This window comes from Natator depressus, chromosome 16 (assembly GCF_965152275.1).
Source record: "Natator depressus isolate rNatDep1 chromosome 16, rNatDep2.hap1, whole genome shotgun sequence".
Taxonomy (NCBI): domain Eukaryota; kingdom Metazoa; phylum Chordata; order Testudines; family Cheloniidae; genus Natator; species Natator depressus.
The window spans coordinates 6,772,028-6,798,971 of record NC_134249.1 but is presented as its reverse complement, the minus strand read 5'-3'; the positions used below and the strand labels follow the sequence as shown (position 1 = coordinate 6,798,971).

Genomic DNA, 26,944 nt, shown 5'->3' with positions numbered 1-26,944 from the left:
CGCCGAGCCCGCGGCTGCCCCGGGGTCGGCGGCCCCGATGGCTCCGGAGCGCGGGGCTCGCTCGCTGCCCTGCGGCACTGAGGGGCTGCCCAGAGCCTTCCTGCAGAGCCTGCGGACCCTCTTCGACATCCTGGATGACCGGCGGCGGGGCTACGTGCACCTGCGGGAGATCGAGTCCCGCTGGCAGGGGGCCGAGGCCCGGGAGCTCCCCCCCGGCGTGCTGGAGGGGCTGCGGCAGGCGGCCCCGGCCAGCGGCTACCTCACCTTCGAGAGGTTCGTGCTGGGGCTGCGGGCCTCGCTGCTGAGCCCGGCGAACGGGGGTAAAGCGGCCCGGCCGGCCCCGGGGGGGTGCGACCCCCACGGCAAGGCGCGCCCCGCCGCCCCCAAGGGCGGGCCGGGCCGAGGGCAAGGGGAGCCCAGGCCGCTGGCCGAGAAGGGCAGGTACTCGAGCGGGTTCGCCGGCAGCTCGTCCCGGAGCATGGAGAAGATCCCCAGCCCGCCGGGAGCCCCCGCGCACCGGGCCGAGGGGGACCGCGGGGGGCAGAGCCACGGCAGGCGCAGAGGTGAGTGCGGCAGGATCGGGAGGGTGGCTGGAGATCCGCACCCCGGGGTGGGGGGTATCTGCGCCCCGCTGGGGCGCTGGTGCTGGCTGGATTGAGCCAGACCCGCTTTCCTCCTCCCACATGACCCCTCGCCGCTCCTGGGGCTAGAGCCTTCCCCTCGGCAGCTTCTGCGCAGGCTGCCTGTCCCTCCCAGCCTCCGGCTCGCCTTTGGATTCGGCTTGGCTGCTCTGCTTGGACCCCCACCCAGTGCTGCCTCGACTTTTTCTCACCCAGGTGTGGAACGAATTTTATGTGCATCAATGCACATAACAAAATTCATGTGGTGGGGTTGGGGGCTCAGGGCTGGGGCAGAGGGTTGGGGTGCTGGGGGTGCAGGCCCTGAGGTGGGGATGAGGGGCTCAGGGCTGGGGCAGGGGTGTGAGGGCTCTGGCTGGGGGTGCAGGCCCTGAGGTGGGGATGAGGGGCTCAGAAATGGGGCAGACGGTTGGGGTGCTGGGGGTGCAGGTCCTGAGGTGGGGATGAGGTGCTCAGGACTGGGGCAGAGGGTTGGGGAGCTGGGGTGTGAGGACTCTGGCTGGGGGTGCAGGCCCTGAGGTGGGGATGGGGGGCTCAGGGCTGGGGCAGAGGGTTGGGGTGCTGGGGGTGCAGGCCCTGAGGTGGGGATGAGGGGCTCAGGGCTGGGGCAGAGGGTTGGGGTGCTGGGGCTGCAGGTCGTGAGGTGGGGATGAGGGGCTCAGGGCTGGGGCAGAGGGTTGGGGAGGCGGGGTGTGAGGGCTCTGGCTGGGGGTGCAGGCCCTGAGGTGGGGTTGGGGGCTCAGGGCTGGGGCAGAGGGTTGGGGTGCTGGGGGTGCAGGTCGTGAGGTGGGGATGAGGGGCTCAGGGCTGGGGCAGAGGGTTGGGGTGCAGGGGTGTGAGGGCTCTGGCTGGGGGTGCAGGCCCTGAGGTGGGGATGGGGGGCTCAGGGCTGGGGCAGAGGGTTGGGGTGCTGGGGGGTGAGGGCTCTGGCTGGGGGTGCGGGCACTGGGCTGGGGCTGAGGGGTTTGGTGTGCAGGAGGGTGTTCAGGGGCTATGACGGGGAGAAAGGGCTCCCCGCAGCAGCACCTGGGCTGTGGGGGGAGAGGTGCCTCTTCCCCGCCTCGGCAGCTCTGGGGGCTGGGGCTGCAAGACAGGCGCCTCTCCCCCAACCCTACCAGGTCTGGGCTGGGGAAGGGGCACCCCAGCCGTGCTTGGGGCCGGCCACAGCACAGTTGGGGTCGGGGGAGGGGTGTTCCGGCCGCCGCAGGTTGGGGGCTGGGTAGGTGGGGATGCGGGGGCGTCCCGGCCACAGCTGGTCCCTGGGCAGGTTCCTTGAGCACCTGCGCGGCGCTCAATAGGCTGCTGTGTGGCCACGCAGCTCCAGGGGACGTAGCCACCATCTTGTCTCGATTAATGCCCTCGCACCGCCCTGGCCCGAAACTCCCAGCCTGACTGGTCTCTCCTCCTCTGCCTGCACAGCTGTAGCTGAGAGCCGCTTTTGATTTAAAGGAGTAATTTGGGGATGGGGGTGTCTCTACACTGGCAACAAACAGAGAAGCAGGTGGCAGGATTTGGGGCCCCTGCTCTCGGGCCACGCTCTGCCACCCATGCTCATGTTGAGTAGCATCCAGCTCCATTGACTTCATTGAGACGACCTGAAGAAGAGCTGTGTGTAAACTCTGAAGCGTGTCTCTCTCGCCAACAGAAGTTGGTCCAAGTAAAGATATGACCTCTCCTGCCTTGTCTCGCTCAGATCATGGGACCGACGTGGCTCCAACAACACGGCATGCAGAGTAAGGGCCGGTTTGTCGGCCTTTCAAAAGAGTCATTGAAAACTACTTGGCATCTTGAAAAATGGCTTACTCAAAATGTCCGTTACCTTTCCATGTGAGCAAGAGTATCACTGTCTGCCCAAAGATGCTACTCACTACGAGTAAGGATGGTAGTGTGTGGCTGCGTGGATACCAATTGCCTGCATTAGTCTTGTGGAGTTGTATGATTTTTTTTAAATGATTATTATTTCTCCTTCCCTCCCCCATCCCCCCGCCTGCCAGGCTGACATCTGTCTCTCAGAACCTGCATTCTGACAAAACCAAAATAAAATAAAAATGCACCAGATTTTATTGTGATTGAACGTTGTGGATTTTAAAATCCACCACGGTCTTCAATAGATTACTTCTTTTCCCTGCTTGAGGCTGTTCTGGTCCTTTGAGGGGCATGAATGAATCTGGGAACATTGGCTGGGGGAGCGGGTAAGGTGAGGTGCTGAGGGGGGACGATGGAATCTAGCCTGGCTCCCCAGAATCATGTGGAGGAGTAATTGCAATATTCACATGGAGCGCAGATTACTGGATAAGTGCCATCACGCTCTTACAGCCTCATCTGCTTTTCCTGAAGACTTTGGTGCAGGTTATTTTCTGCTGGGCTGTGATCTGGTCATTGGATCTGAAATATCTGACCCTTCGGATGGTTTTCACATCAAGAAAACGCTTCCTCTGGGGTGGGGAAGTTTGCTGAATTTCCGCAGGTGCCACAGCAGCAATTTCATAGTTTCAAATCATGAAAAGGGCCACTGCTGCTGGATTGCTCCGGTAGAGAGGGCAGAAGGCCAGGGTGTGTCCAACACCTGCAGCTCTGGTTTCAAGCAGTGCAAACCTGTTTCTCCCTCTGATGTAAGACAACAGAAAATTCACTCCTTATGGGCCTGATGCAAGCCCATGAAGCCAGCGGAATTCTTTTTATGGACTTCAGATCAGGCTCTGTACAGCATATCTTACACAATATATACTTGACTCCAGTTTCCAGCTCCCAATCCACCGCTGTTGCCCCTTTAACTTGTATTCCTCATCATGTGGTGACTTGTCTGTTATAGTGATGAACAAGACCTATTAGGGGCTTAACATTAACATGCCCATAGTTGTCCTGTTGCCTAAAGTGATGTAGGTGACATCACGCGGGTGGCTAGAAATGCAGCCGTTCAGAAGTTGGTTCAGGTTAACTGACTGATCGCCATGTCTTGTGTGTCAGCGAAAGGGCCCCTGCTAGCTGAGCAAATGTGACCGAACGAACGGCAGAGTTAAGTTTGATAACCAACGTGGTGGTAACACAGACTCTCAACCGTTTTTTAATTTAGTGGGAACCTCATCTCAGCGGAATGATTGATCTTGTGGATCAAGCCCCATTTGTGACTGCTGAGGCCACCTGCCCTTTTTTTGTGATCACATAGCATCCCTGTTGCTATTACAGCAATTGCTTAAATGGCAAAGAACATTGGGAAAGCATGCCATGTGTTCTTAGTTGTCTTTTAGTGCTATTGAACTGTTGAACTAGCAAGTGCTCCGCATGCCTCCTGTAGTTCATGGATCACAGTTCAAGAAGTGCCCTGTTATAGCTTACAAGCCAATCATTTTTATTATACCTGGTTCTGGGACCGCAGAAATTGCTCTACTGGATCGGACCATCTAGCCCAGCATCCTGCTCCTATAGGGGCCAGCACCAGCTGCTTCAGGGGAAGGTGTAAGAGATCCTGTTGTTTGCTAGGCAGTTATGGGATGACTAACCAGAGGGAAAGTTTCTTGTATCATAAAAAAGAGGAAACTGAGGCTCAAATAAATCCAACAATTCATTAGAGAGGGATCAAAACAGACTGAGAGCTTAAGATGAGAATGTTCGTCTGAGTGCAACTTAGTTCTGCTCTGAATTCCAGTAAGCTGTGGAAAAGGTGAGACTCAGCATTTGCTGCAGAGATGAAATGTGGCAAGAGGATTGATCTTCAATTTATTGGCCTTTCGAGCTGGTGAACATAAGAACTTGTGCTGACAGTCACTGAACAGGGTATCTGTGCCTCAGTTTCCCCATCCGTAAAATTGAGATAATGGTACTTAAAGCGCTTGGCAAAAGAGGTGAGATCTACTAATGAAAAAATTTACATAAGAAAGGGACAGATAAGACAGAAAATATCGTATTGCCTCTATATAAATCCATGGTACGCCCACATCTTGAATACTGTGTGCAGATGTGGTCACCTCATCTCAAAAAAGATACTGGAATTGGAAAAGGTTCAGAAAAGGGCAACAAAAATGAGGGGTATGGAACAGCTTCCATAGGAGGAGAGATTAAGAAGACTGGGACTTTTCAGCTTGGAAAAGAGACGACTACGGGGGGAGATATGATAGAGGTCTATAAAAATCATGACGGGTGCGGAGAAAGTAAATAAGGAAGTGTTATTTACTCCTTCCCATAACACAAGAACTAGGGGTCACCCAATGAAATGAATAGGCAGCAGGTATGAAATGAACAAAAGGAAGTGTTTTTTCACACAATGCACAGTCAACCTGTGGAACTCTTCGCCAGGGGATGTTGTGAAGGTCAAGACTAGAATAGGGTTCAAAAACGAACTAGACAAGTTCATGGAGGAGAGGTCCATCAATGGCTATTATCCAGGATGGGCAGGGATAATGTCCCTAGCCTCCATTTGCCAGAAGCTGGGAATGGGCGACAGATCACTTAACGGTTACCTGTTCTGTTCATTCCCTCTGGGGCACCTGGCATTGGCCACTGTCTGAAGACCAGATACTGGGCTAGATGGAGCATTGGTCTGGCCCAGTCTGGCCATTCTTATGTTATGTTCTTAGGCGTTTGTGGCAGGGCAGGGGATTGAACCCAGAGCTGCTGCTGAATTTCAGGCTAGTGCCTGAACTACTGGCCCATCCTTCATCCCTCCCCAGCTCCTGACTCACCTGGGATTTGCCCTTGCCATGCTGAAGCTCCTGTCAGTTGTAGTGGCCCCTCTTTGAGTGCTAAGGAGGGGAAAGGGGAGCACAGGCAGGAAAATGGAAACAGGGCAGTTATATGGGTGGGTGTCTTGTTATAACTTCTATTGCACAAGCCAAACACTAACCATCGGAGGGTAAAGAAGAAACTTCCCCCTTCGGCAGTTTATGGCATAATTGCCTGGTGGGGAAAGTGTAAAACTGCCATGAGGCATCTGGCGACACGGTACTGCTGGAGACAAGACGCTGGGCTGCTGCTCTCACGTTCCTGTTTGAACTTAGACTGGACAAGGCAGCTGTACGTGTTCTGCAGAGAGCAATGCTGCCCTGGCAGAGCAGGGGCCTGGATGGCCTAATAGGTCCCTTCCATCTGCAACTGCTGACGAGTTGATTCCTCTCCCCCAGGGAACGCTGGCTCACATGCAGCATCTGGTCATTAGCAAGATTCTTGCTTTATCTTCTGTCTTTCATCTGGCCTAGCTCAGGTGCACAGAGGTCGGTCGACTTGCCTACGGCTACCCACTGAGTTAGAGGGTCAGATGGGATTAAAATCCAGAGTCTTCACTCTCAGCAGTGTCCAAATCTGCAGTAGACACAAGCCTGTAAAAGCAGCATAAGCCTCTGTGGTTGGTCATTACCTCTGTGATGCTCTTCATCCAAGTGGGCTCCCATATATGCTTTAGGGATTAGTTTAATGAAGAAAACCAGGATTGCCTTCAGGAAAGAGGTCTGTGTGCCAAGAGGCAGGGCAAGCTGCAGAGATGAAGTGGGTGGGAGGTGAAAAGGTGAGGGGGTGCGAGGGTCTGCTGCAGGTAGCAGGGGAAATTGGGGTGCTGGAGAAAGGGGAGGCAGCAGGAGTGAGGAAGCAGGCGGGCAGCTCTTGCCCTGGAAAGATGGGTACCAGCTTCAGCACCTCGCTGCAGGACACTGGGCAAAAGCAAACTCCTTTGTGCTCTCAGGGCTAATCTCGCTCCTTTGGCACTGATCACACCTGGGGGTCATGGGGGTGGGGGGGTGTTTTCCATAAAATCATATGGATGAACTTTACAGCTGACTCCAGTGCTGTGCAAAGTGGCTCCACCGAGAAGGAAACCCATTGAAAGCTCTGTCTCCATACATTCAGGAACTGGTCTCTGTGCTGACCCAGTGGCAGATCAGCTGCTGCTGATCTGGAAAATCATGTGAGAGCTTGGGGGTGGCCTGGCGTGCTCCCTGGGCTGGCTGGGGAGGGGAACATAGACTGCAGGAGCCAGGGCAGGGAAGAGGCAAACGTCTGGTGTTGAACAATGTAGAACAGCCCTGAGCATGGCAGCTTGTGCTGGAGCCAGTGACTTTGCATGGAGATTAGAAGGGTTGGCAGCAAAAGCCTGGAGAGAACTAGGCAGCGGGAGTCATTAAGGGTCTAATTGGCCAGGTGGTGACTAATGCAGTGTTTGGCTGGAAGCAGCCTGCCCTTTATAGGAGACAAGCGCCAAAGTCGGTCATGGCCCTCGTGAAATCAAATCGGGGGGCCTGCTTTATAAGCCCCTTGAATCCCATGTGTACAGCTGACCCACACACCCCTGGACTGATCCACCTCTCTGATCAGGTGGAGCCAGTGGCATGTCCTCGCTCTAATCTACCCTACACAACTTTTTCTGAAGGCCCCGCTCTGCCCGCTCTCCCTAACATGTGCTGGTGGATTGGTTGTTTCCAGCCATTGGGGCTGGTGGGCAATGCAGCCCAGGTCATGGGATCGCCTTGGCCCTGGTGACTGACTGAGAGGGTTTGCAGGAGGTAAACGTAGCTTTTCGTACTGAATGCACCTGACCTGTGTTGACCAGAAAGAAACTGAACCCTCCTGTCTCCCCGTGCCCGGCGTGGCTCCACCAAAGGACAGTCTCAAGCTCTGATCCAGTGTGCCCAGCAGGTCGCTTGTGGAACCCAGAGTGGATTCCCCTGCTCCCTATGGCCCCAAGCAGCACCTTTGCATAACAAACCACGGGCACCCTTCACCAAAGGCGCCAGTATAATTTAATGGGGTGGCTCTTGGCTGTCCGGTACTCTCTATGAGCGCAGGAGGCCACGTGGCAAAATGGGGAAGGATCGACCTGCTTCAGAGTCACTGGCAGACTAAATGTGGCAAGGCCCCTAAGCAGGCCAGGGGGTCTATGGATAGTATCTCAGTTAGCTGCCAAGCTCTGCTCCTTAACGGAATCTTCCAGGAGAACCTTGGTGGGTCTCGTTTGCCCATCCGACTGGCAGCGTGGGCTGCCCACTCTGCTGATGCGACAAGGATCGTCCTTTGATGTGTGGGTAGCTGAGGGTTTGGGTTCTGGGAGGAGGTGGTATCTGGCATCTGATCTCCCCTAAGTGGTTCCGTACCAGGGTCAAATATGTTTGTTCTTGGTCCCTGGAAGGGTTCGAGGTTGGATTTGCATGAGTGCTGGGTACAGATGGTGAGGTGAGGGCTCCTTTCCCCTGCAGTGAGCTGGAAAATGTACTCTTCCTTCATTCCCCACCAGGGTGACCAGATAGCAAGTGTGGAAAATCGGGACAGGGGAAGAGGGGGCTAATAGGTGCTTTTATAAGACAAAGTCCCAAATATTGGGACTGTTTGTATAAAATCGGGACATCTGGTCACCCTATTCCCCACCCTCTGTAACATGGGGCTGACTTCTTAAGTTGCTAAACCTGTTGCTGCTGCTGCTAATGGGAGCTGTGATTAATTCTCCACTCACCCCCGCCACCCCTGGTTAGAGAAAGTAGAGGTGAGAGTGTTACGTTCTCCTCCAGCACTGGCTCTTAGTATAAATGTGAGCATTGGCCGCTCGCTGGTGGGCCCGGCCCTCCGCTTTCCCTGACTTGAACCCGTGAGATCCTGCCCCATGGGAGTTACTGGGATGTAAGATGTGCACTGCGCTGCAGCACACGTGGGGCAGAAGATCATGCGCTCATCTGAGACCTCTGCAATACCCAGACATGGCCAGGTGAGTGGCTGCCGGAGCAAGGCTGAAACCCCAACCTGCAGACTCCTCTTTGGTGCTCAGCCAGGACTTTAATGGGTTAAACGGTCTTTTTAAATTGTATTATTTATTTTTGTAAAGGGTCTAGAATATATGGAGAAATCCTCTGATCCTCTCGTGTTGGGTGTATGTCCCTGCATGGGGCCCTCTTCAAAACGTGCATGTCCTTCCTCCATTGCAGGTGCCGATGGGAAGCCCACAGGACACTCCCATGGCGAGGACAATGGCACGGGGGTGGCGGACGCTCGGCGGCATGAGAGAGGTCGCGGTGAGCACCGGAGACACACCATCACCAACGGGGTGGACTATGGCATGGTAGGGGAGCAGTTCTGGCCTGGTTACCCAGCCACTGTCACTCCTGCCAGGAGTAGCTGCAACCACTAGGAGCTCTGCTGTCCCACCTGCTGTTTGCTACTTGGTGGATGTACTGGAAGGAGAGCTGTCCAGTCTCGCTCTTGGTCCACCCTGGGTGTTTTGGGGTTACACTTGTCCTACGGGGCAGCATGACCTTGGGGTTTGTGGGGCATTAGTGAGAGAGTCCGATATTTCTTTTAACATGTATTGATTGCATCACTGCGCAGTCTCTTACAAGTCACCCTCTGTCCTGCAACATATGCAAAAGGAACGGTCAAGGATGTTAGGTAGCCTGTAAACGCCTATTGCTGTAGTGTGATAATCAAACGGATGGGTTTGTACTGCTGCGTCTCTGCAGAGTTAAATGCTCCTTTGACTTCGAAATGCTGTGGCAGAGCATCGGGGCTTCAGAGCAGAGATTCATGTTTTAGTCTTTGCAAACATACCAGAGAAATTAAATGCCAAGACATATGTTGCCTAGTACAGGCTCAGTTGTACTCTGTGCTGGTGCAGGGATCTGTCTGGGCCCATGTCACTTGAGGATCAGGGCCTTAAACTCCTGGGGCTGGATCATGTAATCTATTAAGTCTCCTTTGCACTAAAAGTGCAGTAGATGGCTGGTGGAGAATTTCTCCTCTGCAGAGGACTCTCTACCTTCTCCTGTCCCAGCCACCACTGGCATGGTGGGGAAGGGTTGGAGCACAGTGGAGCAGAGGTCCATTATGCCTGATCCTCAGCTGGCATAATCCCCCCCGCCCCGCCCCGCAAGAGACCTTTTGTCAGTGGTAAGTTGGAGTTGCACCAAGGCCAGGGAGCCTGTTCCCTCTCTATGGCCCCAGAGCAGGGTGGAGACTTGGCCCCTGGAGAGCCATGGTGTGCAATAGAAGTACCTTGCGTAGATAGAGAGCAAAGTACTCATGATATTATCAGCTCACCCACGCTGCTCATGATCCCAAATCCTGCCTATGGGCAGTTTGAATTAGTAACGTTAATGGAAGCTCCTGCCTTTTGTGTACCTTGCGTGCAATTTAATTTACATTATTTTATCCTAAGAGTGCTGCCCTACTGCATTGGTTCTTTCCCTTCTCAAATGTCAGCATCTATTTCCCCACCACCACCACCCCCCGATTTGAACGGAGCTGACGGGGCATGTGGGCTGCCTTTGTGCAGAATTGATTATGTCGGCACAGCGCCTGTCGGCCACATAACACGCTCTGATTCCTGGCCTGGCCCGCCCCAGGGGTTAGTGGGGGCTTTGCACACACGAATTAGGAGCTCATTTGCTAAAGCAAGCTGCAGCAGTGCTGAGAATTAATCCCCTTTGCTCACTGTGGGAGATGGAGCAGGGCGTGGGCTGTGAAGCGCTTGCAGGGGAATGATAGAAGCCTGAGGAAAGCTATGCTTTCTACCTCCATTCAGCCAGACTGGACACTCTGGGTTGCTGTTTCTGGGATGGAGAGGGGCCCTTACTTGGATAGGAGTCGGCTAAGGGGAACTCCCGTACCCCCAGCTCTCTGACGCAGCGTTCAGCACTGTGGATTGCGATCACTGACTTCAGTGCTCCATGTTAACATTTGCTAATAGGCGCAGCTGGAGAAGCAAGGTACGCTGGCCTTGTGGCCTGGGACTCAGCAGATCAGGGTCGATTCCCATCTGTCGGGTCGTGGGCGAGTCCCTTCCCCGGTCTGGGCCTCACTTTCCCCAGCTGGAGCATGGTGGTAATGGCACTGACTGACCACTGGGGTGTTCTGTCTGTCTGGGGTACTTCTCTGGCCGCCAGCGCCATAAAGTCTGAGCTCCTCACAGGCTTTACTCTCTCGATCCTGGGAGGCAGGGCAGGGCTATTATGCCCATTTGACAGGTGGGGAACTGAGCCAGACAAACTAAGTGGCTTACCCAGCATCACGCAGCATGCTTGTGGTAGAGCAGGAATTGAATGCCAATCTCCCATGGACCAGACAAGTGCTCTAACCACTGGACAAGCCTTCCTCTCCTCTCTCTAGAGGCTGTAAAGTGCTTTGGGAGCCTTGGGCAGAGGGTGGTTATTCCTGATCAGCCTAAAAACAAATCCGTCCCTTCCCAGAATACAGATTCGTTGGGTAAAAGGTGCTGGACACCAGAGCCCTCTCTGAATCCCTAGCACCTTGCTACAGCCCTCTTGTGCCCCAGCAGCGGGAGTGGAGCGTGGGGCTGACCCCTCTCGCCCGTGTGCGCTGGGAGTGGCTGTGCACTGGCCCCAGGACAGCGTGTATCCGGCTGGCTTGTCTTTCACTGAGTCCATCGATTGGCCTATTCCCCGGTGGCTTCTCTGCAGCTTGGGCGAGGCTTTTTACCAGAGGTTAAGCTCGTTCATCCATGAGCATCCCGGGCTAACGTGCACCCCCATCCAGGCCATCCCCACTCGAGTGGAAGGAACCCCTGCTTCTTCCTCCCATCCTGGAAGCTGCCTCCGCCAGCATCCGTAACCCACCCGCCTCCCTTGCCAGCTGACTAGATGCCTTCCATCCGCTCGCCGAGCAGAGATGCCATTGTCCCACCGGCGAGTGGGATGTTGTCCTTTCCTCCGGTCACCGCGGTAACTGGCCTGGCCAGGCCCAGGGCAGGGCGTTTGGCGCCAGGCTGCGGACACAGCTGGATGGGCGTCCTCGCGACGTACAGCACCCTCTTCGTTCCTCTGAGCAGCAGCCTGTGCAGCTCCAAGGCTTTGCAGTACTTCCTCTGGGTATGTCCCGGGCAGTCCGCTGGCCTGTCTGCTCAGGTTGTGACTAGCATGGATAGCAACGGATTGCTGTGGCTGCGGGCGCCTGGCAGGCTGCATGAAGCATTGGGAAGGCTGATAAACCTCCAGTCTGTCCCTCTTTTAAAGAAGTGAAGTGCATGCGAATGGCCTCTGGGATTATGAGCTGAGTCCCCCTTATGTGAGCCCGCTATATACCCAGAGTATGAGATGCGTGAGCAGCACTCAAGTGGTGTCTAAACTTGCCTTCTCCCCTTAGTAATATTAAAATCCCTGGATGCTCGCAGTCACCTCCTGCTCTGCTGTGCTCGGTTCACAGGCCTGGCGGGTCAACGTTTGAATTGCAACCACATCTTGTGTTTGAAAAAGCGAAGCCCGGAAGGGTGTGGGCTCTGGGCTGTGCGGGTGGGGTGCAGCCTGGAGGAGCAGGGATTTTGGGTGTTTAGCTTCATCACGATGTGGCCGTTTGAAAAGGATTTTTCTGTAATGGCTTTTTAATAGTTCTTGCTGTTGCTGCGTAGGTGTGCACTCAATCACTTCCTGCGATGGTTTTAAACATGCAGTTGCTTGTGTCCCTTGTTTGTACTATGGCTGCTATATACAGCTATAGACGCTTTCTTCCAAGCATCTCAAAGTGCTTGTTACTTATTTGTGTTAGGAGAGTGCTTATAGGCCCCCGCTTGGCTCAGGACCCCATTGTGTTAGGTGCTGTACAAATGTATAGTAAGAGACAGTCATTTTCCCAAAGACCTTAACGTCTAAATAGGTGATAATAACAGTAGTACTTTTCATCAGTGAATCTCAAAGCTCTTTAGACAGGGAGATAAGTATCATTACCCCCATTTTACAGATGGGGAAGCAGGCACAGGGAGGCGAAGTGTTTCCCAGGGTCACAAATCAGGTCCCAGGTTAGCACCTAGGGTCTCTAGCCCACACTGCTGAAGCCTTGCATTATCTCCAGTTGGTAGGTGCTACAGAAATGAAAGTGCCAAAACTTGATTTGACAGGGAGATGCATGGCTCTGAGCTTTATTCCTAGAATCCTAGAAGATATGGCTTGGAAGAGACCTCAGGAGGTCATCTAGTCCCACCCCCTGCTCAAAGCAAGACCAAAACCAACTAAATCATCCCAGCCAGGGCTTTGTCAAGCCGGGCCTTAAAAACCTCAAAGGAAGGAGATTCTGTCACCTCCCTAGGTAACCCATTCCAGTGCTTCACCACGCTCCTAGTGAAATAGTGTTTCCTAATATCCAACCTAGACCTCCCCCACTGCAACTTGAGATGACTGCTCCTTGTTCTGTCATCTGCCACCATCCGCTTCATCCCCTTTGGAACCCCCCTTCAGGTAGTTGAAGGCTGCTATCAAATCCCCCCTCACTCTTCTGCAGTCTAAATAAGCCCTGTTTCCTCAGCCTCTCCTCGTAAGTCATGTGCCCAGCCCCCTAATCATTTTGGTTGCCCTCCGCTGGACTCTCTCCAATTTGTCCACATCTGTTCTGTAGTGGGGGGGCCAAAACTGGATGCAATACTCCAGATGTGGCCTCACCAGTGCTGAATAGAGGGGAATAATCATGTCCCTCGATCTGCTGGCAATGCTCTTATGAATGCAGCCCAATATGCCGTTAGCATATTGTTGATAACGTCTACTGGTGTCCTGAGGTCATAGTTTGACTTCTGTATGTGGTGGGGCAGCTCTAGCCAGGCCAATGGGACTGCATATGGGGGTGGGGAATTCCACGCCTACCTGAGGCTTGCAGTTTGGGGGGCAATGCCTCTCCTGCCCACCCCCCACCCCCCCGCAACTAAGCCCATTCCTGAGTGGGCAGGCTTTGTATCCACACCCCTTTCTCTGGGTTCAGGGGAGCATCCATCTCTTCCAGATGCTGGGAAACAAATACCCCATACACAGCTTGTGCCCGTGAGGCTAATCCACGAGGCTGGTGCCACGTCTGTTCTGAAATCTGAGACCCCACAGCAGGGTCTCTGCAATGCTGCCTGCAAAATGGGAGCTTGGGCTCTCCGAGGGTGACCAGCTGGCTGAGAACTGCCTGTGGGGACCTGCACTGTTCATAGTGGGAGTTCGTTGCTTGGTCGCTTGTTGCATTGCTGCCATGACAGAGCAGCCTTTGTGCTGGGGCTCCTCCAGCGGGCAGTGGTGACTCGGGTCAGAGTGGGGTGTTCTCGCTCCTGTCCCCACAGCTGGCTGGCTGCCTCTGGGTTGGGTTGCAGCCCCTCTGGAGTGTAGCACTGGGGTGGCTGAAAACCTTCCAGTCTGTCCCTTTTTTAAAGAAGGGGTAAAATTAATGTGAGTCACCTCTAGGATTATGGGGGGGGGCTCCCCTCCTAATCATAGTGCAGCAGCCTTGGGGGAGGGGGGGAAATACCCCAACTTTGTCTGGAGAGCCATCTTCTTTACCTGGTGGCAGCTACAGCCTTGCTGGCATCTGTGCTGGCTGGAGAGAGAGCGGAACCACACCCCCATGATGTCGTGTGTCTGCCATGCAAACAAACGTGGGGGCAGAGACGGCTACACCTTCTCGCTTGCTGTCCATGGGAACTGCACCCACTTGGTTTCTGGGCCATTGGCTCTCGCTGGGTCCCTGATTCTTTCTCACATGAAAAATGTTCCACACAGTGTGAGTTCGCAGCCTTAAACTTCTGTAAGGTGGCTGCTTTAGGCACCAAAGCTAGAAGATGTTGGCTTAAATGACCAGGGATTTTCAAAGGAGCCTGTAGAATCTGGCACCTAACTCCCTTAAATATCTCTGAGCACTGCCGTGTAGAGCACCGGAGTATCTGAGATCCAGCATCATGCACTGGAGACTAAACTTCAGGTTCCTGTAGAGTGATAAGGGAAATGCTTAATTGCAGCTCAGAGGAGGAAATATCCTGCCATGGATGCATGGGCTATTGAGATGAGATCTCCATGCAAAGGTTTCCTATTGACCCAGACACTATTAAGCCACTATTTCTAATTGAGCAACAGGACTGATCTAATGTGGGGCAGGGTGGGCGCTACAGCCTGGGGGAACAAGGAAGGAAGGGTGTTCGGAGGGGAGACTCTCCCATGACCTGCATTTGGTTCAACCTAGCCGAGAAACCCGCTTCCCATGGAGCAAGAACCTTCTGAGTAGTAGTGATCTGGGTATGAATCTGCTCTCTGGTTGTCGGTCTTCCTCTCGATTTGCAGCAGTTGCATGATGGATCAGACTGGTGTGTCATGGTCCCCACCTCCCGTTAGGCCAAACTCAAAGGACATTGAAACATAATACTGAAAGATATTACATGGAAGATAATACTTAGTCCTGCCGTGAGTGCAGGGGTCTGGACGAGATGAACTCTCGAGGTCCCTCCCGTCCTACAATTCTATAAGCTGGGTAAAGGGGTTTTTTGTGGATCTAACCAGACAAACATGTCCATATAACTCTGATCTAGCCAGTCTCTTGGATGCAAGTATGGTGCAGCAGTAAAGGGACACCTAAACTTGCTGAGAAAGGAGGCTCCCATGAGTGATCCCCACCCCAGAGCTTCTGATTGTAGCCAGGCTTCATATTCCAGTGTAAAGAAGCCCCATGCTACAGTTCTCCATGTCTGTTCTAGGTCCACATCCTCTTGAAGGCTGGTTATAGCTGAATGTGCAGGCTGACGGGATGCCAGGGTCCATGAGAAGGGGGGAGGGGGCAGAGACAAGCTTTCCATCCCTTCGCTTATCAGCTGATGTCAGGATGCCCAAATCTGGCAGCTCTTTCCCTAAAGGAAACCGAACTCTTTGCTCCTGCTTCTCTGAAGCTGCCACCGGGGAAAGGGGATGAGCCACCTTTCACCTGTCTTGTCCTTGCAGGGTCTGCAGCTAGTAACTGAATTCCTGCATGTGCCATGGCTAGAGGCAGAGCTTCTCCTCTGTGCTTGATGTGATCATGAACTGGACCCAAATAGTGTAGTTGGACCAATTGGTGGAGCCATGTGATGCTCCAGTCAGAGCTCCCGTAGGTGGTGCCCTGGCTGGGGCTATCGCCCTCGTAGCTTCTCAGTCCATGTGGTTTCAGTAGCCATTGGGTAGAGGCTGTCTGGGGACCCCCAGCCCTGGGTTCAGGGCCCATTCCCAGGATGGCAGGTGGTGTGATTAACGTCCCCTAGATTTGGATGGAGGGGATATTAAAGTACCTGGGTTTTGTGTCTTGCAGCTGAAGCAAATGAAGGAGCTGGAGCAGGAGAAGGACTTCTTGCTCCAGGGGCTGGAGATGGTGGAGCGGGCCTGGGAATGGTACCACCAGCAGATCCAGACAGTGCAGGAGCGCCAGAAACACCTGGGGAAAAACAAAACCACAAATGTGAGTGTGGGGTTTGCTCCAGGGACCGTCTCACCTTCGAGTGCTCTGCCTGGGGGGCGCTGGATAAAGGACTGGTTAAATCCAGAGATTGGAAAGACCCCAAGTTCTAATATCACTTCCCCTTAACGATCTAATGGAGACATGGGGTGAGATCTGCAGAAGCACTTGGCACTGACACTCTGCTCCCACTGAAGTCAGTGGAGAGTGGGTACATGTGGGAATTGCACATTTGGAGGGGTCAGGGCAGCTGGGATCACTTAGCCTGCGAAGGGGAAGAGACATATGACAGGTCACTTCTCTTCCTCCTCCTCTTTCTTACCTTGTCCCACAAATGAGCCAAGAAGCTGCCCGGCCTGTTACAGGGAACCCTGCTTTGCCTAGCATGGAGCTAACCTGTGGGACTTAATCGCAAGCTCCACTCAGCTCTTGTGCCAGCAGGAGTCACTCCTCTGGCCTCAGTGGCATCACTCCTGCTTCAACCCAGGCAAAACTGTATCCAAAAAGGCAGTCGAATGCTCAGTGGATTGTTTTCTTTTTGGAGAAGGGTCCAAAGCTCTTAGGCCCAGATCTGCAAAGGGATTTAGGTGCCTAACTTTATTCATTTCAGTGGGAGTTAGGAGCCTAAATACCTCTGAGGATCTGGGCCTTAATAATCGTTAATCACCCCGATAGCTTTGCAGATGGGGGATAATGAAGGGGATCAACTCTGTGGCATTCAGGAAGGATTCCTCATTCCCTGTGTGCACACACATACCTATGCCTCCTTGCCCAGCTGGCTAGGCCATGTGCTTATCCTGTCACCCTCCTCTGAGGCATGAGGCATTGGTCGTTGCCCGAGGCAGCGTTCCAGAGCAGGAGCAGAGATGTGGCCGGGCCAGGATGGTTTTGTAAATAGAGATGAGAGCCCCAGCAGCCCCCTTGGCATGCACCCTCCTGGGCTATCTGGAGAAATGCACATCCCACCCCAGTCTAAAGTCAGCATTGGCTGGAATATTCCCTTCCACCCACCCAGCCTGCCAGCCAGGCTGGGTCCTGAAAGATGAGTCCTGTGGAGTTACGATGAAGGCCAGAGAGCTCTTGGGTCATCTCTGCTTGCACATTACAGCAGCATGAAGTCCTGGAGAACTGGCTCCTCATTCCACCTTCCCACCCTTGCGTCTTCCAGGACTTCTTCTCAGAGGGGAACCAAAGCCACCTGGGTCACCTTCTACCCAAGCTGCAGGAATTGAACCGCTGCCTCAGAGAGCTCCTGTCCACCTCGGGGAAGGTGAGAGCACTGTACTGGTAGCACCGGTGCTCCTACTCCCAGGGCTGACCGTTTGTATCGTTCTCCATTTGATCAACGGGAGCAGTGTATAAAGGGGGCCACCAGACCAGAAACAGAATTAATATGGCCCTGTTGGGATGCCTGGTCCCTCAGCTGAGAGACCAGAGCAGGTGTCTGGAGACTCTTGGACCTAATCTAGCAAGGGTTTAGAGCCCACCTGGTCTATGGGACGCTTGTAGGAGGTCACAGGGGTGAAGCACTTCAGCAGGATTCAGAAAGGAGTTAGCTGGTACGTGGATAATTAGAACATCCAGAGCTATAACCCTGCCTCCTTCAGGGCTCCAGCCCCCTCCACTGGGTCTGGCTGCTGTCAGAGAAAGGCCACTGGGCTAGATGGACCCCCTGTCTGATACAGTTGGGTAATTCCTCTGGTCCCAGGTAATGAGCTGTGACTCTCTGGCACGTTCTAGCCCATGGCAGGGCTGTAGAGCAGGGGAGGGCAAACTACGGCCTGCGGGCCAGATCCGGCCTGTCCGGGCTTTCAATCGGGCCCGCGGGATTGCCAGCCCCGTGGTGCAGCGGGGGCTAAGGCAGACTCCCTGCCTGCCCTGACCCCGCGCCGCTCCTGCAAGCAGCTGGCTCCACGTCCCTGTGACCCGGGGTGGGGGGGGTTCCGTGCGCCGCCCTCGCCTGCAGGCACCACCCCCCGCAGCTCCCATTGGCTGGGAACAGGGAACCGCGGCCAACGGGAGCTTCGGAGGTGGTACCCGCAGGTGAGGGCCACGGGCGGCGGAGCCGCCTGCCCCGCCCCACCTCCAGGAGCCACTGCCAGACATGCCGGCCACTTCCAGGAGCGGCGTGGGGCCAGGGCAGGCAGGGAGCCTGCCTTAGCCCTGCTGTGCAGTGCTGCCACCCCGGTGCCGCTCAAGGTAAGCAGCGCTGGGCTGGAGCCCGCACCCCAAACCCCTCCTGCCCCCAAACCCCTGCCCTGAGCCCCTTCCTGCACTCCGCCCCTCCTCCTGCACCCCAATCCTCTGCCCCAGCCCTCCATTCATGGCCCTGCATACATTTTCCCCACCCAGATGTAGCCCTCGGGCCACAAAGCTTGCCCAGCTCTGCTCTAGAGACTTTAAAACAAAGTCTCTGTGCTGTGGGAGGACAGACCCAGATTGCAAAGGGACCCAACGAGATCATTGCTGTGGGGCGGGGCTGCAGACGCCTCAGGAATGGGAAGCCCTGCACCCCTGGGATGTAACCCAGCCGCTGCACCTGTCATGTCATGGCCAGTTTCTTTTCCTCTCCTCCCTCTTTGCTGCCAAATGTGGCTCTCCACTGCTCTCAGGCGAGTAGCCCCCTGATTCTGGGGTGAGGGCGAGGATGTGGAGGTCTGCACAGCTCAACGAAACCCTGGTGCAGAGGGTAGGTGCTGAGGGATGAGCTCCCTGGCTGCCCCGGCTGGTGAACTGAGTCCATTGGCACCATGCTCCCGTGCCCCTGCCCCGTGCAGCTTGCTGTGGGTTAAGCAATGAGGTCGCAGTGCCCCCTGCAGGCTGAGCTGTGTATTGACACGCCAGGTCGACCTGCATCTAGTGGAGACGGGTCAGCGAGGCATCAGCTGCCAGGAGGGCTGTGACGGGTGATCTGCATGGAGAGCCCAGCCCTGGCCCGAGGGGGGGAAGCAGAAAGCTAATGGGGACAGACTGCAGAAAGATTAACTCCCTCTCCTTCCCAGCCTCTGAACTCCTCCTCGTCGGCACTGACCAGGCAGGTCCCTGCTGCCCCCACGCCGCCTCCTGCCCTGGCAGGGCCCCAGCAAGCCATCAGTGTGCTGAAGGAACAAAACCGGCTTCTCACCAAGGTGAGGGGGTGGGGGAGCTCCCCCCCCACTGGGAGAGGGTCAGGAGCTTGGAACTGGGGCCAAAGGAAGGGCAGGGGAACCGGGAGCCAGCCCCCGTGTCAGGCTGGGAGCCAAAGGGACGGGCCCTTCAGGGAGGAGGTTAGCTGGGGGAGAGAGGAAGGCTGCGGGAGTGGGATCCAGGCCTAAGAGAAGGGCCTAGATGAGAGGGGAACCCTGCACAGCAAAGATACTCGGAGCCCCCCAATTAAGTGAGGCTGCTGAGTGGTGTCGTCTTCTGGTTCTGCCATCTCACCACAAGGCACAAGGGGCCTGGACAGCTCAGGGAACTGAGCACTTCAGCTGGAGGCCGCTGGAGTCCATCTCACTGAGGCTGGGGGTGGAGGAAACCTGGTGCCAGCTGACAGCTCTGGCCTCTGTGAAATGGGCCGGGAGGGTGGGGGCAGGTGTACCCGTCGTGTGCCCTGCCTTGTAGACCGGCGAAGCGGGGACTGGTGACCAGGGACTGCAGTGAGAGCTTTGGGCCTGGTGCTGTAAACCGCCTGGGGTTTGTGCTGGCCAAATGAAACTACCTTGAGTTGAGGAGATCCAGCTGGTCAGCCAGGGTGTCTGGGGAGGGGCAGGACCCTGGGAAGGGCTGGCTGCCCACGGGGAACGCTCCCCACTGTCACCAGGGCTCTGCCTCCTTCCTGTGCAGGAGGTGACCGAGAAGAGCGAGCGGATCACCCAGCTGGAGCAGGAGAAATCCGCCCTGATCAAGCAGCTGTTTGAGGCACGGGCCCGAAATAACCATGAAACAAGCCAGCTGGACTCCACCTTCATCTAGCCCCCCTGCTGACCTCCCACACCCCAGGCCAGGGCTCTGGGGAGGGGCTGGGCAGGGACACCGCTGCAAAAGCAGCCCCAGCCAGCCTACCTCAGTCGCCAGGTCTGAGCCTCCATGGGGCCTAGGCTTATTGTGGGTTTCTATGGGGCCGTGACTCCTGCCCAAGTCTCGTTGGTTCCCTTGCTCCTTGGCGATGCTGCGCCTCATTTGTGGTAGGTTGGGAGGTGCTAGCAAAGCACCTGAACTGATCCCTGTCTGATACCAGAGCCTGTTCCAGGCCTCCCTTGCAGAGCTCTGGCACCTCCCCACATCTGTGCGCTGGGTTGTGACTGGATGGCATCTCCCGCTCGGGTATGCTGTTGCCCTTCTGCCTTGGAAACTGAGCGGGGCACCATGCAAGTCTTCCTGATCCATTTTGCTTGTGGTGAGGGAAGCACCGTACTCCAAAGGTTTTCTCCTCCTCCCAGGTGCTGTTTCTGCAGCTGTACAGTACTCGGGAGGGCTGCTACGTTCTCAGCCCCTTGCGTGACACGGCTGAATGCCGGCTGCTTTCCGAGGAGGACTGTGTATTGCTGCTTAACACTCCTGTTGGCATCTAAGGGGCACAGTGACCACTCAGAGGCTAGTTCCTCACATGCCTAACCCCTCACTCCAGCACCGGGCTAGCTTGAATGTCCATGGTACTGTCCCAAGCTCCACCCACTCATGACACCAAGACCCTATTTGCAGTAGCTGGTACAGATCCTCATGGCATGATAGCCCCTCTCTCGTGTCTGGAGTAGTGATGAAATAGTCAATGTTTACACTTCAACTGACATAATTAAGTTTTGGGGTTAACACCTCAGTGAGATGAATAGGGCAGTTCCCAGCTCTGAGCTACTGGTCCAGGGAGCCTGCAGACTCAGGCACACATCCCTGCATCAGTTACACTCAGTTAACATAGGAAAGATTTTCCTTGTGACCCACCAGGGGTAAAAACTTTTGGTTGGTTGGTTTGTTTGAAATGCACAAGGGAGCAGCTAGCAGGCTCCTGGAGCCAGCCCACTCCATCCCCCTGAACCAGAGAGGTTTCGGGACTAAGATTCCCTACCGAACAAACACAGCCGGAGGGTAGGATGCAGATGGACTGTTCCCTTCCCTCCCCACTTCTGCCTGCCTTCTGAGGGGTGAAGAAATTGCTGCTTTGCTGGGCTGAATGCTGCAATCACCTTCCCAGGGCATGACCTGTTTACAGGGGTGGATGGGTTTTCTGGAAGCATGAGCCAGGAGGGGCCGGTGCTGCTCAGGGTATTTCCCCTCACGTTTCTCTTCACACTCATCAGAGCAGAACTGTCCAGGATGGTGCCTCAACCAGGCAGGGCCCTGGGATCATATTGCTCTAGCAGCATCTGTGACACTGAAGGACATCGCTGACCCCCATGAGTTTAGCTACTGTTTCCCTCTCCCCTTAATGCTGCCCCCTTTCCATTCTCCCGTCATTCATCCTCCACCCTGCCACCTTCAAATGGGGCAGAAAAGTGGCCTCAAGAAAAGCCTCTTGTAGCTGCCCCCTTTGTCTCCTGTGACTCCTCACCAGCCTTAGGGCTGTGCCAGGACATGGTTCTTTCTGGCTCAGGCCTTAACGAAGCTGCCAGCCACCTGCTTCCTCCACCCACCCCAAATCTCAGCCTAGGTGCCTGTGCAAACTGGAATGGACCTTACTGTCCCCTCCCATCCCCCACCCCCCCAGCATTGCACTGAGACAGCAGTTTGACAAACCTTCCTCTGATCTACCTGGCTGACTGAAGGCCATAAACCCGACTCCTAAATAGACTGTGAACAATGGTGGGAAAGGAGGTGACCTTCAGCCCAGAATTGTGTGCAGCACCTGGCACAATGGGGCCCCAGTGCTGATTGGCAGGCAGGGTGTTGCTGTAATGATATCACCTGGCCTGCAGGTATCAGAACAGGGGGTCTCTTGCCAGGCACCAAGAAAATTGCTCTGCCCCCTCTAAGGCAAGTCCCCCTTAGATTCTGGGGAGAGCTGCACTGGCAGGAGGCCCAGCTGCTGAGAGTCAGATCTGTTGATCTAGCAGGAGTGAGATCTCTGGGCCTGGTTTTGCTCTCCTGCCCGTTCTCTAGGCTTCATGCCCTCTGCTCTGCGGAGCCGAGCTGAACTCGCCATTCTTGGTCCTCTGGTTCCTGGAGCTGTCACAGGGCGAACTTAATAAAGCCAGGGGTTTCAGGCTATGAGATCACCTTCCAGTTCTGTGCTTAAGTACATGGAGCCTGGTGTGTGTCTGTTCACACAACAGGTTACCCCTTGGACCTTTCGTTTGGGGCTGTTTTCCTCCATCCCCTCCCATGAGATGTGTGCTCCTGGCCCTGCTGCATGGGGGTGCTTGTTTCTGTTCCTAGGAGGGGTTAAAGAGGGCTCCCCTGCTCCGGTCCCCTAGCCTGCCCTACCTCCCCCTGCTGCTATGGGCATTATGAAATCCCTCTTGTGAATGTTTACAGCTTGGCCTCTGTAGGCAGTAGCTGAGCTCCTTGGTGAGTTTTTATATTGTCTAACCACACTTGTGATAGTCCACAGGCTTTTTTTCAAATAAAAAGCAAAAATAACACCGGGGGTCTGTGTTCTCTGCGATCGACCTGCGATGACAGCTGTGGATGCAGGCCCCTTGGTGAGCTAGCCCCATCTAGCAGGTGCAGCTACTGCGTCGGGGGACAGCGACCCTTCCTGCAAACGCCCCCAGCTGCTGCCAGAAGAGGGAGCCCTGCACCAGGGAGCTAGTGCTGGATGCTAGGCAGGGTGGGGCTTTTGGCTGGGTTCATGTTCTGTACCGTCAAAGCTGCCTGACGCAGGCTGAGGTTGGCAATTGGACCTTTGTCGCTGCGGGGGGAAGGGAGGGGAGCCGGTGGAACCAGGACCGGTAATAGGCTTTCTTGTCTCTAGTGCTGCAGGAACTAAGGGGTGTACGGGTTGGCCTGGGGCTGCTGAGGTGCAGCCAGGGATGCAGGGGTTGCATTGTTTGTGCCATCCTGCCGGGCTTCCTGGCTGATGGGGTGACACTGGTGACACCAGGGGTGGGCAATAATTTTCACAGGGGGCCACTCCACAGATGTTGGTAAGTTGTCACAGGCCGCACATTTCTACTATATAAATGGAGGGGGCAAGGAGTTTGGGAGGGGGTTTGGATGCAGCCCACTTTTGGGATGGCCTTGCCTGGCATAGACAGCGCTAGGTCGATGTAAGAATTCTTCCACTGAGCTAAGGACTGCCTCGCGGGGAGGTGGCTCACCTGTGCCAATGGGAGAACCCATCCCGTCCGCGTAGGCAGTGGCTACCGCGGGGCTGCTGTGGCGTTTCACGTGTAGACAAGCCCCTAGTCTTGTTAAGGCCCGCAGCTGTGGATCAGGGTCTGACTGCAGCAGGGGGTGAAGGGGAAGCTTCCAACCCAGTAGCTGGGCTATGGTCAGCAGCACTTCGGGCTGGAGTTTTTGGGCAAGGCGAGGGAGGGGAAGGGAAGGGAAGCAGGAACAGTAAAGAGCAGGCATGGAAGTGACCCTCCCTCCTGTTAAATGTCATTTACACCAGCACCTCAGTCACCTCCCCACTTGGCCAGGCTATTACTGAGGATCCCCTATGCCCCATACAATCTCTGCAGCTGCCCTACACTCGTCCCCATGCCCAGCCACAGCTGCAGTACAGCGATGCCCCTTACAGTGCACTGGGCTCAGCAGTGGACTCGGTCTCACATCCCGGGGGTGGCAGAAGTGGACTCCACCACCCGCTCCTGAGAATTTTCTGCCTTTGGCCCCGAGAGCGCTGAAGGCAGGAACTCACCAGCTAATCTCAGTGCACTTCCCACGCCCTGCCACTTGTTCCGAGATTGGCTGCAGAGAGGAGGAAAGATCCCTCCGGGAACTGGGAACTCCTGCGTGGCTGGGGAGCCCTGTTGTGACTCATTGAGCTGGGCCCGCTTGGCAAGTGTACCTGGAATTTGTTACAACATAATCAGTGCCAGGTGAGTTTCTGGCCCACTGACTCACTGCTGAACCAGGGCATTCATTCCTCATCACTTACAGGACTGGCCCAGGTGAATGAAATGTACAGGCCAGACCCACAGAACAGCTACTGTATGGGCAGTGCCAGGGCACACTTCTGCCCAGCCCCATCCGGCTGCTTCAGCCCTAGGAGCGAAAGGACAGGGCAGCTCCCATGCCCACTGTGTCCTTGGCCTCTCCTGGACTCAGAGTTGGTGCCTTTGGTGATGGGGTCCATGAGGGATGAGCTGGATGTACACAGGCCTTTCGGCCAGGTCAGTGCAGAGCCAACAGGAGACCAGTTTGGCCGCTGCTATGAAACTGCTCTAAAATGAACAGGTGGCCTAGAAATAAAAAGGCTCTTAACAACCCCCCTCCCCCCAGAGCCAGCCTGTCCCTCAGGCCTTAATTGCAAACACTTCGAATGAACTGATCCGATGCCTTTGAAGTGGCACATAGCCCTAGGAGCTCATCCTATCCTGTATTAAAGGATAGAGCCCAGACCCACTGTGAGGTGAAGTATTACCCGCATTTTAAATGGAGAAACTGAGGCACAGAGGTGACTTGACAAAGGTCCCACAATGAGTCAGTGGCAGAGCTGGGAATAAAATCCATCTCTCCTGCCTCCCAGCTCTGTGCTGTAACCACTAGGCTATTCTTACCTCACACAACAAATCTGCAACCAGCCATGAAGGGTTTTTTTGGGGGGGGGAGGGGCGGGTTGTTCATGTATCCTAGCAGAGAACTAGAGAGCCAGGCTGGCCCCAGGACTTGCTTGGAGTTCAAGAGACCAGGGTTCCCTTGTCTGCTGTGCTACAGACTTTCTGCATGACTTTGGGCAAGTCACTTAATCGATCTGTGTCCCGTCTGTAAAAGGGACACGTCACAGCTATGTTGTGAGGATAAATACAGCAAAGATGGTGAAGTGCTCCGCTCTGTCTGTACGGCACCTAGCACAATGGGACCCTGGGGCATGACTGGGGATAATACAAATCCAGGGCCAGGTCAGTGTCATCAATTATTTTGCACAGTGACCTTGTCCCAACATGCCCCAACAGGTTCGCCTTTGCCGTATGGGTTCTACGGACAAAGGAATAAAGCTGGCACTCCATCGAAGCCCATGGAGCTGCATCCTCCTTCACCAGGTCTGACCGGAGGCCTGTGTGTCTGGGTTCATGGCCCCTAGATCAGTGCTACTCAAAGTGGTGGTGCGCGGACCAGTGCCGGTCCGCGAGCCGTCGGCTGCCGGTCTGCACGCACACTGGAAAAGAAAGTTGCCTGTCCCCCACATCAGATAGCTTGAGAAGCGCTGCCCTAGATAGCTTGGAAATGAAGTGCTCCAAACAGCCGCACTTCTAAAGCATCCCTGTCTGGTTAATCCTGTTAGTGATGGCATCAGCAGAGCATCAAAAGCCCTGACCCTGCTAAGTGGGTAGTAATTGCTCTCAGTTCTCAGCTGGTTCGTGCCTGTCCTCAGATGCGACATCTCCAAGGTCTCTTAAGCAAAAGAGAGAATCATTGTCCCCTGTCAATACCTCCTCTGTGCTAAGAGCCACAGGCAGCTCAGCCCCACACTCGTTCTACGGGGCTGCTCCTTGCGGAGGGGACAGCCCTGCACGCCAGAGAGCACGGGGCTGGGCCTGCACTGCGCCACTGGCCTGCTGCTGCCCAGAAGTCTTGAGCGGAAAGCTGGCAACCTGGAACGCTCTCAAAGGGGGGAGGCTGCTACAGCCTGAAGCAGGGGTTGTGCAAAGGCCTCTCACCTAGCTCAACCGATGCCTCTCGTTCCTGGGCTGCAGCACCCTGAGTTCCATTCCTGAGGCCCCGTCCGGCGTTGCCAGTGAACCACGAGGTATGGCTACACTTAAACGGCTACGGCAGGACAGCTGTGCCACTGTAGTGCATCAGTGTAGACACGACCTGCGTCACTGGGAGTTGGTCTCTCGTTGCTGTAGTAAATCCACCTCCCTGAGAGGCAGTAGCTAGGTTGATGGAGGAATTCTTCCATCGATCCAGCGCAGTCTACACCGTGGGTGGCATAGCTACATCTCTCAGGGGTGTGAATCGCCGATGTAAGTTCCCAATGTAGACCGACCCTTCGTCTTTACCTGCATCCTTGCTTTGGGTTGCTGCTCATGTCCTGAGCAATAGCTTTAGTTGTGCTCATTGCATCCTAGGAGAAAGTGTGGTTCAGGGGATAAGGCACTGGGCTAGGACTCAGGAGAGACCTGGACTCAATTCCTAGCTCTGCTACTGATTTGTTGTGTGACCTTGGGCAAGTCACTTCCCCTCTGTCTAACCTGTGAGTTCTTTAGGGCAGGGACACCCTCTCATGCTGTGTTTGTGCAGCACCTAGCACAATGGGTCCCTGATCTCAGTTGGGGCTTGCAGTGCTACTTGAACTCCAAGAAGGAATTAACAGTAATAATGGATGCCCCGACCAGGATGGTAGCTCTGCGGTCATTGAAGTGAGCAGCTGGCAGTCCTGGCTCAGCCCTTTTCCATTCAGAGCTGTAACTGAGATGTTTGCAATGTTCTGATGATGCCCTTGGGGCTCCTGCCCAGGACTTTGGAGCCAGTGAAGAGGAGGTGGCTCCCAAGAATCCACGGTTTTAGAAGAGACCTTGCACCTGCTAGGATGGACCTGTGGGAGTTTGTTGGACCTACATAGGCCTCCAGCAAAGCTGGATGCATTAAATCAAGGTGCCGGGATGGGTTTTGTAACCTTAATACTGAGTATTTGTGTATTTGTCATGGTCCCTTAGTGATCTGAGCCACACAGCGCTGCCTGCCCACAGAGCTGGGCCACTCCGAGCGGTTCTGAACTTGCATAAGCTTAAAGAACCCAGGGTAGCGTTAACGAAGGGAGAACTCTGCAGCAACAAGCCAGCTGGCTTCAACCTGCCCCTGCCTCCCCTGCAAGCCATGGGAAGGGACAACACATCCAGCCTCTCAAAGCTGCTCCATGGAAGTTCACACGACCTCTGTCCTTGCTGTGCACGCTGTTATCTAAGGTGCTGAACTAGAAGGGTTGTTGGGAGGACGGACACGGCTCCAGATCTATTTGTTCTTTCTCTCCCTCTGCCGTGCTCCGCTGTCGCTTCTCTGACCCTTCGGAGATGGGGGAGCACGCCCTCCCTGGCTCACTCTGCGAACCTGTGGGCATCATGCTGGGTGGGGGTTGGGTACCCTCT

General features: G+C 55.2%; 1 protein-coding gene across 1 annotated transcript; it reads left to right on the top strand.

Moving 5' to 3' along the window:
* On the top strand, positions 1 to 22,292 carry SAPCD2 (suppressor APC domain containing 2). Its single transcript, XM_074974107.1, has 6 exons — positions 1 to 563; positions 8,537 to 8,670; positions 15,630 to 15,776; positions 16,942 to 17,043; positions 18,776 to 18,901; positions 19,596 to 22,292. Exons 1-6 carry the CDS (start codon positions 38 to 40, stop codon positions 19,722 to 19,724), a joined length of 1,164 nt encoding a protein of 387 aa, XP_074830208.1. The 5' UTR covers positions 1 to 37; the 3' UTR covers positions 19,725 to 22,292.
* Positions 22,293 to 26,944: the final 4,652 nt, after the last annotated feature.